At 39.8% G+C, this 13,286-nt stretch overlaps 1 protein-coding gene across 1 annotated transcript in view; it reads left to right on the top strand.

The window, feature by feature from the left end:
- The window catches only part of GALNT17 (polypeptide N-acetylgalactosaminyltransferase 17), a 428,034-nt gene that overhangs the window by 126,086 nt on the left and 288,662 nt on the right, over positions 1-13,286 (top strand). Inside the window, exon 2 of the mRNA XM_051992009.1 lies at positions 11,018-11,201. Coding sequence (XP_051847969.1) covers positions 11,018-11,201 — 184 coding nt within the window. The remainder of the gene's footprint in view (positions 1-11,017; positions 11,202-13,286) is intronic.

A 13,286-nucleotide genomic window follows, 5' to 3' on the forward strand; every position in this document is an offset into this window, starting at 1 on the left:
CATGAGAAGTCCCGGAAATCTTTAAGGGTGCAGCATCTAGATCGTTGAAAAGGTCCAAGCAGACTTAAACTTTATTATCAGGTCAGGTGACAATGCTCCTCCCAGTAGGACCATATTTGGCCCATAACAGAAGTTTGGTTGAGTATTTTATTTTTCGGTTTTTGAGACTCACTTGTATAGTGCTTGTTAATTTATCTTTTAAATCATTGATAGGTTTTACCAATAAATACATGTAGACTATAGGGCTATTTTTTTCTTCTTTGATGATTACCTAATGGATTGTTCAGTTTCATTTTCTGAGACTGGACAGTTTGAAATTTTTATTTTATGTTCATTTAAGTAGCACATCTTAGAGTTTTGTAAGTAATCATCCATTTCCCTTCCCTCATCTTGCTAGGTTATTATTGTATATAGTACATAACTGTTTATTTCCTAGAAGTGAAAAGTCTTAAAGATCAATCATGTATGGTAGGATAATGGGGCTGTGGACATTGATGGAATAGCTCCATTTGTTTTGCCATTTGATCACAGATTTGGCACTGGGAGAGACCTTAGAGATGCCAAGTAATTACAGCATCTTACACAGGAGGAAACTGAGGTCTAAAGCAATTTAGTTATTTGTTCAAAGCCACACAGGCAAGAAGTGACAAGAGGAAGGGCTTAGAAAAGGAACAAAATTATAGATTTATAGCTGGATGGAACGTTTGACATCGCCTGGTCTGACCTACTTATTTTATAGATAAGAAAACTAAAGATTAGAACAGTTTAGTGATCTATATCACAGATTCTGAGTCAGGATTTGAATCCAGGTCTTTCTTATTCCATCTTCAATATATGCAATGTACCTCATTGCCAGTGAAAATCTGACATATTGTATTCACTTTCAGGTGGCTCATTGTAGGAAGCTGGAGCCCATCCCAGGGAGGGTCATCAAGGTGTGCCAAGGTTTTGAGTCTATCCCATATGAAGATCAGTTAATGGAACTGGGGATTTAAATGAGGAAGAGAAAAACCTAGTGGAGACATGTTGTTTGTTAGTAAGTGTTTGCAAGTTGGTCATGTGAAAGACATGTCATTCTTTTTGTGAACACTTGTTTTTAATCCCAGCAGGCAGAATCAAGAGCAGGGGGTTGGAGATACAGAGAAGCGAATTTTGGATTGATGTAAGGGAAAAAACAAACACGCTTCTGAACATTTCACAATGAATTCCCAAAGGAAATGAACTGCCTTGGAAACTAATGGGTTTTCCTCTTTTTGAAAGGGCTGGGGGTCCCTAGTTGATGCTGGGATAGCGGGGGTCCTTGTTCAAGTAAGCCTCGGGTCCCTTCCCAGTCTTCCAAGACTCTGTGATTCTATAATAATAGTGATGGGTGAGTAGCTGTGTGAATTCTATCATCATTTGCCATGAGTTCAGAAGTCAGTCTTCTCGAGTCCTTGATTTTTCACTAGGAAATTTGAGAATGTTTTGATACACTGACTCAGAGAGTTGTCCTGGAATTGGGAAAACCTGAGAGTTCTATTTCATACCTGCACTCGCTGGGTGACTCTGGACCAGTTTTTTAAAGTATCTTTAAGACTCTGAAGGATGTGTGTCAGTGTGTTCTTGTACTTAAGGGATCGTAAGTCTGGTCCAAAGCCCCCACCAAACCAACCAACCAGGCTTAGGCTTTTATAATGTGTTAGTCTCAGATTCACTTGAGCCATGAAATTATTTTTTCATACAATAATTAAGTGGATGCATAATACTGAAAACATCGATTCATTCCCTTTAGTACCTCCCCTCCCCAAATGGTCTTGTATTTATTTGACATACAGTCTATACGTGTATTTGTGTGCTTTCCCTTGATAGACTGTAAGCTGCTTGAAGGCAGGGGATGTTTGATTTTGGTCTCTATGTCCCCATGCCCTGCCAGGAGTGCCTGGCATATGATACAACTTATTGATTGTTTATTGATTGATAGATATCAGAAATATTGGAACTCATAAAATGGTAGCAGCAAAGACTAACCATGGTACTTCCCTCCAGCCCCAGAGAGCAGACACTTTGTTGGACAGACTCCTGATACTCTCTTAGCTTGGGGGAGTTGGCAGAGAACATTACAGTTCTTTTTGGATCTCCCCTTATGGCTCAGTGGGAAGTTTTTAAAGAAGCATTGCCGCCTACCTGAGTCCCATCCTATTTTCTCTTTTTCTTAGAATAGACACAGCTTCTGCTGTAACTCTTTGACCTTCAAACAAAGAGCCATTTCCTTAGGGGAAAAATGTTTCTGAAAATACCTCTTAAGCAGAGAAGTCTGCCTGAGCTGAGCTGGGGCTGTTTGGATGATTTGCTTCCTGCTTGGACCTGTCATGGGCTCTGCATTTCCTGCGTTGCAGTGCTTACCCCTTATTCTAAGAGAGAGAGCGTGAACTTTCAAGAGGATTGTAGACTCGGAGCGGGAAGGGATCTCAGAGCCATGTTCTCACTCCTTCAGTTTGAGGAAGCCGAGGCCAGTGGGGATGAAAGTGATTTGGACAAAGTCACAGATGGTGTCAGAGGTGGGATCTGAATCCACCAGGGAGTCTTCTGGCCCCAACGCCAATGACCCATCTACTCCACCATATTTCTCTTTTTTATTTTATTTTAATAATAGCTTTTTATTTACAAGTTATATGTATGGGTAATTTTACAGCATTGACAATCGCCAAACCTTTTATTCCAATTTTTCCCCTCCTTGCCCCCATCCCCTCCCCAAGATGGCATGTTGATCAATACATGTTGAATATGTTAAAGTATAAATTAAATTCAATATAAGTATACATACCATATTTCTCTTGATGATGTCACCTCCCCGTGACTGTAATCAGCCAGGCAGCAAGCATTTAAGTGCTTGTCATGTTCTGGGCACTGTACTAAGTGAGGATACAAAGAAGGACAAAATAAGCAAAGCGTTCACAGTCTGACAGGAGAGACAGTTTGTCGGTAACTGCATCCATTCAAGAACATGTAGGGGTGCGTAGAAGGAAGGCATGGGGGGAGGGGAGGAAAGGGAATATCATAGTTGGAATAGGAGCTGAGTGTGGAAGAAAGCCAGAATTTGAGAACAAGGAGAGAAAGAATACTAGGGTGGGGAACAAGTCATGGGAAGGCAGTCAGTGGGGATGTCATGGTTGAAGAAGGACAGGTAGGTTAGCATGGCTGAATCATAGAGTATCTGGTATTTGAAGGGGAGTCATGATAAGTAGGAAGGAATGAGGTTGGGAAGAGTTTTAAATGCCAGTAGATGATTATATTTGATCTTGAGTGTAATAGGGAGCCACTGGAAATTATTGAACTTAATGACATAGACCTTTTAAAACTTTTTCATTAGCATTTTATTTTTCCAAATACATGTAAAGATAGTTTCCAACATTCGTTTTTGTAAGACCTTGTGTTTTAAATTTTTCTCCCTCTCTCCCTTATCTCACTTCTCCAAGAGAGCAAAACAATATGATATAGATTAAATACATGCACCTTTCTGTATTTATCATGTTGTGCAAGAAAAATCAAACCAAAGGAGAAAAATGGTGAGAAAGAAAAAAGCAAGCAAATAACAACAAAAGGTGAAAATACTATGTTTTGATCCACTTTCAGTCTCCATAGTTCTTTCTCTGGATGCAGATTCCTTCACAAGTCAAGGAACAGCCTTGAATCATTTCATTGTTAAGGACCAAGTCCATCACATTTGGTCATCCCATAATATTGTAAGAGTATACAGTGTTCTCTTGGTCCTGCTCACTTTACTCAGCATTTATTCATATACGTCTTTCTGGACTTTTCCAAAATCAGCTTGTTCATTATTTCTTATAGAACAACAATATTCCATACCATTCCATATATCATAACTTATTCAGCCACTCTCCATCTGATGGGCATCCCTTCAGTTTCCAGTTCCTTGCCCTTCAAAAAGGACTGCTACAAACAGTCCTTTTCCTTCTTTGATGATCTCTTTGGGTACAGACCCAGTAATGATAGTCAGATCTTTTGAAAAGCAACATGCTGTAGTGCCTAGGGTATCGAGATGGGAGCCAGGAAGACCTGGTCCATCTTGGACTCTTAGTAGCTTTCACCCTGAACCTCTCTGAGACTCAGTTGCCTCATCCAAAAATGAGAACGATTCTAAATCCATGTGTCTATGTCTCTCACATGAGGAATATTATTTTGACTACTAAGTAGAGGATAGATTGGAGTGGGAAAAATATGTGTCAAGTAGACCAATTAGAAGGATTATTGTAATAGAAGAGGAGAGAGGTAATGAGTAGAAATCATAGATTTAATGCAACAGAAGACCCATATACTGTATTATAATTAGCTAATATACATAGATCATTTTACAAATTATAATTTGATAATTATCCATCATTACTAATTATGTTTTATATTATGGTAATTTATGAAGATGTCATAATTGTCATTAGATGGTATGCTTTCTGGGAGCAGGGATGATGTCTTATTTTTCTTTATTTTCCTCAGGTGCTATTTCATAATGTCTTGCAATTAGCCTTAGATGTTGCCTAAGTATGAAATTCATTGTTCATTCTTTTTGTTTTTCAGAATTAGTATTGATATATATATTTTAAGTCAGCAGAGCATGATAAAACTGGTGGTGGTACAATGGTTTACATTACCTAAAGGTGGTCGTAAGTCTATCCCCTTGGATAGCCAACCAGTCAATAAGCATTTATTAAGCACCTACTATATATCAAATACTGTGCTTAAGTCTTAGGACAGGTCTAGTGATAGAGGGATACCTTTGGATCCAGGAAAACCTGGGTGAGGCTCCTACTTCTTTATGACTCTGAAAAGATCTATATGTCTCAGAGAGCTCTCTAACTTTCAAGTCTACTGACTTGCATTGGGAAAGGGAATTTCTTTTGACAATTAAGTCATTAGTCTAGTCCCATCTTATCCCAGTTGAGACCCATAAAAGGGCAAATGACAAATCTTGGGGCTGCTGGTGTGTGTGTGTGTGTGTGTGTGTGTGTGTGTGTGTGTGTATGTACACCCATGTGTCATCCCAGCTCTCTGAGACAACTTTTTTCAGCTAAATTATAACAAATTTGAATCTAGTATATGTGTGTTGTGGTGAACTCCTCGGTTTCTCAAACCTGTGAATGATTTTTTTGCTGCTTTGATGAACTTCTGTGATATTAAGTTTGGGAGGGGCAAATAGAAGGACACAGGCCATTTATTGTATATTGTTGATGGTTGTCTCTCTATAATAGGTTGTCTCTCTGGTTTTTGTCCGAGGCCTCCAGAATGCATGTCCTTGATGTTGCTGGAAAAAATGCCACAGAGAGAGAAAACTATCCTGTGATAATCTTTTCCCTTGTGCATCCTAAGTAATACTGGCGTGATTTCTTTACTTCCATTAGTGTGCTATTTTAAAATAAGCCAAATGGACTTCCCATTTTCCTCCTCATACTTCCGTGGCTCGTTGGTCCGTGGGAGACAATGATAGACCAGCCCAGCTCAGATGCAGTTCTACCCCATTGTCCCAGGTGATGACTTTGGAGTTGGAGGCCACTCCTTTAAACTAGAAGCAAGAAGGGCCCCCCACTCCTAGAGATAAAAGAAGAGAAGGAATCAGAAGCTTTCCACTGCGGCAGCTCAATCAGAGTGAAGGTCAGTTCTGTTCATTTCTGCGGAGGCTCCTTCAGTGACCTTTGAGCTGTATGCTTTCAAGAAAGCCACAGAGGCCTTTTTGTGGCTTAGGAAAAAAAGCAGGGACGGTGGTAGAGGCAGAAATTGGCCCTAAATTCCCCCCCTTCAATGTGTGATTCTTCTGACCCTCAACATTTTCAGAGAAGAAAATTGTCCTAGTGGATTCTCAGTGGACTGGAATATTAAGTATTATTGTTGCTGATCATAATAATGATGGAGCTGATTTATTGAGATTTTTGGAGAAATTGGTCAAAGAGCTGTGTTATCAGCCTGGTGCTATGGCCAGAAGGGAAGCACGGTTTTATGAAGATGCAAGATGTGCACTGAAAGGATCCTTGGGAAAAAGTTTTTATAAAACTATGTGATATTGATGAGAAATGAAATAGGAATTAAGAGAATGAGAGAAGGCTGGGATAGTAAGAGAAGGGCCGCATAAAGCAGGTGAAACTAAAGCCAAGCCCTGAAGGAAGGATTTGTATAGAAAGAAAGAAGGGAAGGCAGGTAAAGCTAGAATAACTGAATGAGAAAAGCTGGGAGATGGAAATTAGAATGATTTAAGTAGAGGACACTGAAGAAGTAGTCCTAGTTGCAGAGGAGGGAAATATTGGGAATTCTGAGTAGAGGGAGGGTTATTAAAATGAAGCTGGGTCATGGTAAGCCTTGAATGCCAGGAAAAAGAATTTGGATATAAAAAGTGACTCATCTTTATATGTTTGTATCCAGGGACTGCAATATCCCTCTTTTTCACTTAGAAACCCTGGTTTCCTTAAAAACTCAGCTCAATATGAGGTCTTTCTTCAGTAGCTGGTACCTTTCCTTTCAAGGTTAACTTGCATTTGATCTACAAATTTGATCTTGTACATGCCTGCTAATTTTGTACATTTCTATATACTTTTTATTTTACTTATTTGTATTTTTACATTTTACTTATTTTATTTATTTATATTTTACCTTTTATTTATATTTGTTAAATGCTTACTGTGTGCCAGGCATTGGGAATACAAATTCAAATACATAAATATATATGTATATATACACACACATATATATGTAGTATATATATACGTATATATATATATGCAAATGTAAGTTTTTCAAATTTAATTTTTTTGAATATGAACCTAAAGACCAAAAAAAGAGCACTTTCTTTCACAGAGAACAACATAAAAGATTTCTCTATGAAACCATGAATCTCTTTTATACCAATGGCTTTTTAAAAATCTTAACTTTCAAAACTGTCCTGCCTGCCTGTGCTTCCTTCATAAATTTTGTTCTTTTCTGTGCATTTTTAACTTATTTTAGAAGTTCTTTTTCTCATCACTACCTCATTTTTGCACACTTCAACCTCCGTTAGAGAAACAAAAAAGGATAACAAATAGGCAAATCCACATGGTGACCTGTCCAAAAATATCCATCTCTTTCTGCACTTGAGTCCATCCTCCCTCTGTGGGAAGTTGGTAACATGCTTCATCTCTGCTTATCTGGATCCGTGCTCAGAGTTTCAATCTTTCAGAGTTTTGTTTTGTTTTGTTTTGGTTTTTTTGCCAGAATGTTGCTGTCTTTATTAAAAATCATTCTCCTGGTTCTGCTCACTTTACTTTATATCAGTTAATACCATCTACAACTCTTTGAAGTCATTTATTTTATCATCTTATGGTACAATCATGTTCAGTTACATCAACAAACCAGAAGTTGTTCAACCGTTCCTCAGCTGTTCCAAGAGGCATTTATTAAGTGCCTATTATTTGCCAGAGTGCCTCGATTCAATCTCGGGAGCTAACATGAGTTTATTGAGTGTTTACTCTGTAGGCCATGAGCTAAAGGAGGCTGTAGAGACGCAAACATGAGTCATGGCTGTCAAGGGTTGGGAAGTGATGAAACTTTCAACCCAGGGCAGTATTGGTAGGAATAGAAATGCTTGTGATATTGATATCTCTGAAGGGGATTTTGAAAGGCTTAGCCTGAGAGGGATGAGAGTTCCTTGCTCTTCAGGTACTTTGGGGGTCTCTTAAGACCAACTTTCTGCCTTTATTGGAGCAGGGGGAGGGAGACATTTCTCTGGTATTCGTTGTCAGGGACTTTCTGCCAAGCGGAATCACTCTCTTGCCTGTGATCTCAGAGGAATTGCGGCTGCTTCCCTCGTCCATCCACAAAGAGAATGTTTTCCTCGTGGCTTCTGATCTCCCTGTGTTCCACTGTCTGCCTCTTTGCTGACACTGAAAGGGAAATGGTGGCAGGGACAGCTGGGGCTGGTGCCTTTCTTTCACATGGAAGAATAGGGATCAAATGAGACGTGTGCCGAACACTTTGCAGACTTTATGGAGCTGTTGCTGTGGCTGTTGTTGGTAGTGGTCGTAGGGATGATAGGACCGTAGATTTTGAGCTGAAAAGGTCCTTGATTAGTTAAGTCAACACTCTGGTTTTACACATGAGGAAACTGAGGCCCTGAAAGTATAAGTGATGTGCCCAGGGTCAGCCAATCAAGCAATTCTAGAAAATTATTATTATTAAGAATTATTATGGAGGCAGCTAGGTGGTACACTGGATAGATCACCAGCCCTGAAGTCAGGAGGACCTGAGTTCAAATCTGGCCTCAGATACTTAACATTTCCTGGCTGTGTGACCCTGGGAAAGTAACTTAACCTCAATTTTCAAAGCAAAAAAAAAAAAAAAAAGACTTTACTATGGTCTAGTTCCAATGGTCTTGAGATGAAGAGCATCTGCACCCAGAGAGAGGGTTGTGGGAACTGAGTATGGATCACAACATAGTATTTTTACTTTTTTATTGTTGTTGCTTGCATTTGGTTTTCTTTCTCATTTTTTTTCTTTTTGATCCAATTTTTATTGTGCAGCTTGGTAATTGTAGAAATAGGGGTTGAAGAATTGCACATGTTTAACATATTGGATTACTTGCCGTCTAGGAGGGGGTGAGGGGAAGGGAAGGAAAAACACTTTGGAATACAAGGTTTTGTAAGGGTAAATGTTGAAAATTATCTATGTGTATATTTTGAAAATAAAAAAGCTGTAATAAACATTTTTAAAAGAATTTACTATGGGCCAAACATTGGACTAATTTCAGTAGATACAAAGAAAGCAAAAATAATCCCTGTCCTCAAAGATCTCACATTCTAATGAGAGTACCTGTTAATATTTAAGGAAAGGTTGGAATCCATTTCTTTTTGACTCTAAGGATAGTGCTGCTCTTTATCCCATCACAAAGTCCTTTGTAGATATGAAGAGCCTTATGTGTACCTTGGAGATATAGAGTAGTCACCAGGGCCTGGATGGAAGGAGAAAATGGTTCTTCTCACCTCATGTCATCTGTCCCTATTCATCTTGTATCAACATTTCCATCCCTACATGAATGAATGAATGAATCAATAAATATTCATTTTTGTTGCCATCCATTCCCATCTTCATCCTCCCATCCATGCTCTTCATCCCTTCTCATTGTAATCCATGTATCCTCGATCTCATCTATCCATCCATCTTTTCCAGCCCTCTTTCTCATCCCTATTCTTCCTTATCCTTCCATTCATCCATCCTTATCCATGCCCTCATTTCCCTCAGTCATCATGCTTATCTTCATCTCTATCTCTTTATCCCCCCTCTCCATTTATCCATCTTCATCCATCCATCATTCTCCTCTTTGTCTTTCCCTTCTCCTAATCCATCCTCTTTGAGAACGAAGGACCAACAGCAATAATCTGTTCCATCCATCCATCTGTCACCTGTTTCAGGCGCCATGTTAAGCACTAGGATTATAAAGAAAGGTAAAAAATACCATGTCTGCCCTTAAGGAACGCACAGCTATGACAGATAAGATCTTTCCAGAGGAGTTGTCGGTGTTCAATTGTTTAATTGTGTCTGACTCTCTGTGACCCCATCTGGGGTTCTGATACTGGAGAGGTTTTCCTTCCCTTCTCCGGCACATACAGTGTAGACAGAAGGTCATCTCAGAGGGCAGGCACTCGGGAAATGCTAATAAATATTCTCTTCCCAAGAAGGAGACAAAAAAATCTAGAGTTAAAAAAAAAAATCACCCATCAAACTGTTCATTTGACAGTCAAACCTTTGATATGAAGGGATAGTCACGGGGGTGGGGTGGGGTGGGAAATGCCAAGTGCCCTTTGACAGCCTTGGTTTATGACAGAAGCTTTATTTTACTTATCACGAATCACAGTGTTTTGTGTATTTTCTACCCTTATCTTTGATTCATTCTCCGACTTTGCATATTTCCATTTGCCATTTAAATGAAATTTAAATAAACCCATTCCACTGAGCTCTGAGCTGGAGACAGGTACCCTTAAAACTCACTCTGAAAGAAATCTGCATTCAGCTTGCTTGCTGTGAAGCCAAAGTGCCTTCCACCTTGTAGTTATCTGGGCTTTTTTTTTTCCCGAGTTTTCATTCAACCTCTTCTCCTCTTGGGGATCTCTAACCTTATGGCTGATTACTCCACTAAAGACAGAAGCAAGCAAGCATCAATAACCAAAGCTTGCTATCCAGCTGAAGGAACCCGCTCCCTGAGTGGTTTCAGAGGACGGATAATTGGGGTAGCCCTTGCTTCCCTTTTCCCATTCCGAGAGCACATTTCAAAGCTGTGAGCAGCATGGAACGTGGATCTTAAGGGCACCAGCATTCGGGCTGCTTCTTTGCAGTCACAGAACCTAGGTACAAAGCTGTAGGGACCTTAGTTCCATCAGTCCAGTTCCCTCAATTTACAGGTAAGGAAACTGAGGCACAGGAGCCCAGCTTTAGAACTAAAAATGTCTTTAGATGACATCATTTGGCATTAAGAAGATGCTGAAGGGCAAAGATATTAAGGGATTCAGGATTGAGACCCACATCTAGTCTAAGATTCCACCTCCTCTCTTTAAAAAACCCCTTGCCCAGAAAGTGGCTTATTTAAGTCATTTGCTGCTAAGCCCCAGGCTCAAAAAGTAATTGAAAGAGGTAGGATTAGAATCCAGGTTCTCAGACTCCAAACTCCATCACCATATAGTTCCCAGTCACCTCCTAAGTCTCGATTCCACTTGCCCTATCCCTTAGTAGCTGTGTGACCCTGGGTGGGTCACTGAGTCTCTCGGTGCCTCAGTTTCCTTATCTATAAAACGAAGAGGTTGGATTCTATGAGTTCTCAGTTCCTTTCTATCTTTAAATCTATGTTTCCAGCATTGCTTTATTTAAATACTGGGGAGTTACATTGAGTTGGAGGGTTTCCTTTTAGATTATACTTTGGGTTGGAGTGAGACTGGTGGCTAATATCACGTACCATGCTTGTTGATCTCCTGAAAGTCATCTATTTTTCTTTACTTTTTCCTTATTTCCTCAGGCTTATCCAAATCCCTTGGGCTCATCGAAGGCTACGGTGGACGGGGCAAAGGGGGGCTCCCCGCCACCCTCTCGCCAGCTGAAGAAGAAAAGGCCAAGGGCCCCCATGAGAAATATGGCTACAATTCCTACCTTAGTGAAAAAATTTCACTGGATCGATCCATACCCGATTACCGCCCAACCAAGTAAGTGTCCATTGTTGCATTGCTGGGGAAGATGGCTCCGTGGGGGCTGACATAACACCTTTCCCTTTGACCTCCCTTTCCCCTCAGTATTCTGTGTTTTTTCATAAGTTCTCTTTTATATGTCCCCAGCTCATATGTGATGTATTTTAGTGCAAATTTAAAGAAGGGGATGATATGAGTAAAGACCCTGTCAGCTGGATTAGTGTTTTGTGTTTTGTTTTTTTGGGTAAGGTTGACTATAAAGGAAGAGATTCTGGGACAAATAAAATGGGTTCTATTTGATATAGAAGATGAGAACTTTTCCAACATGATCATTCTTACTGGGAGTATACTGGGCAAAAGAATAAATGAAGCTTTTATATGTTAGGCCCTCTGCTCCATGTGGGGGATGCAAAATGCCCTTCTTTCAAATTATCCCTTCTTTCATAAAGTTTAAATTTTAATGGGAGAGACCACACCCACACCCACCCACACATATAATGTATTTATGCATGTATACCTACATGCCCGTATATGTTATCATATGGATGATGTTATACAGAAGGCTCTCCTTCCTTCTCATAGAATCCTCCTTGTTTTGGAGGCCATACGCCTTTCCTAATTCCTTTAATTACTAAATCCCTCCCTCCCCAACTACCTTTTATGTAATTGAACTGCTTTGTTTACACTATAGATATATTTTTAATTTATTCTCTTAATAATCAGTATAGAGGATATCCCACAAGTCTTGGGATAGTCCAAAACTGCACAAAGACTTTTGGGACAGTCTGTATATGTCCTTGTTGTGTCCCCTGTTAGGATGTAAGGAGCTCCTCAAAATTGCCTCATTTTTGGTACTTTTAACCTAAATACCTGATACACAGTAGGTACCTAATTAATGCTTGTGGATTGATGCCCAACTTGCAAGATCCTTCTTACCTCCTCACTCTCATTCCTCTTATCTACTGTTGCTATTATTTTTTTCTTCACAACAGTATCTCCTGTACCTGATGGCTTTTCTTCATTCAGGCTGGGCTGTAGGGCTCTGCCATCCATCCCGACACTGAAATTCCCATGATGCTATATTTGTTTCTAAATGGAGACAAAAGGCAATTTTCATTATTTTCAGCAATTCATATTATTTAGGCTGCTACAAAGCCTTGAGTGGACAATTTAAGCTGCCTTAGATTGACTATTGGACCTGGAGTTAGAATCCTGACCTGGATGCTTCTTAGCTATATGATGCTGGCCCATGTGGTATTTTCTCTGTGCCTCAGTTTCCTTATTTATAAAATGGGCCTAGTAATTGCACTTACCTCACTGGATTGTTTGAAGGATCAAATGAGGACACGGCTGTAAAAAACTTTGAAAAAATTAAAACGCTTTAAAAATTCCAACTATTAAATCATAGGGGATATATATTAATAATGTATATTATTTAATTTAATAATATTTTATTCAACTATATATATATATTATTCAGCTTCATGTGTGTGGTTGTGGGTGTGTGTAATCTGAGAGTTAGGGAAGACCTTAGAGAACATTAATCAATTTATTTTTACAATCCAGTTTGCATCCTTAACCCTGGTGCCTTCAGGTCACCACTGGACAAAAGCCAATGACATAGAGCAAGTTCCAATTGAATATTTAGTGTGAGTACAGAGAGTCATCTTCTTATGAGCTCAACAAATGGATATTAAGTGTCTGCTGTGTGCCAGGTGCTAGGGGTGAAAAGACAAAAAGGAAACCCCCTCAGGAGCTTACCTTCCTAGGGGAGAATATCACTCTGTACCAATGAAAGAAAATACAGAGATAGAGGGGGAGAGGGAGAAGGAGACAGAGGGAGAGGGAAAAGAAGAGGGAGGGAGGGAGAGGGAGAGAAAAAGGGAGGGAGAGGGAGGGGGAAGGGAGAAGGAGAAGGAGGGAGAGGGAGAGGGGGGAGAAAGAGAGAGGGAGGGAGAGGAAGAGAAAAGGGAGGGAGAGGGAGGGAGAGCAGATAGATAGAAGAAGGGAGTGAGATAGAAAAGAGGGAAAGAGACAGAGACAAAGAGAAACTGAGAGACAGACAGAGAAAAACAGAAATAGAGAGACTAACAGACAGAAGGA

The sequence above is a fragment of the Antechinus flavipes genome, chromosome 4, assembly GCF_016432865.1.
Source record: "Antechinus flavipes isolate AdamAnt ecotype Samford, QLD, Australia chromosome 4, AdamAnt_v2, whole genome shotgun sequence".
NCBI lineage: Eukaryota > Metazoa > Chordata > Mammalia > Dasyuromorphia > Dasyuridae > Antechinus > Antechinus flavipes.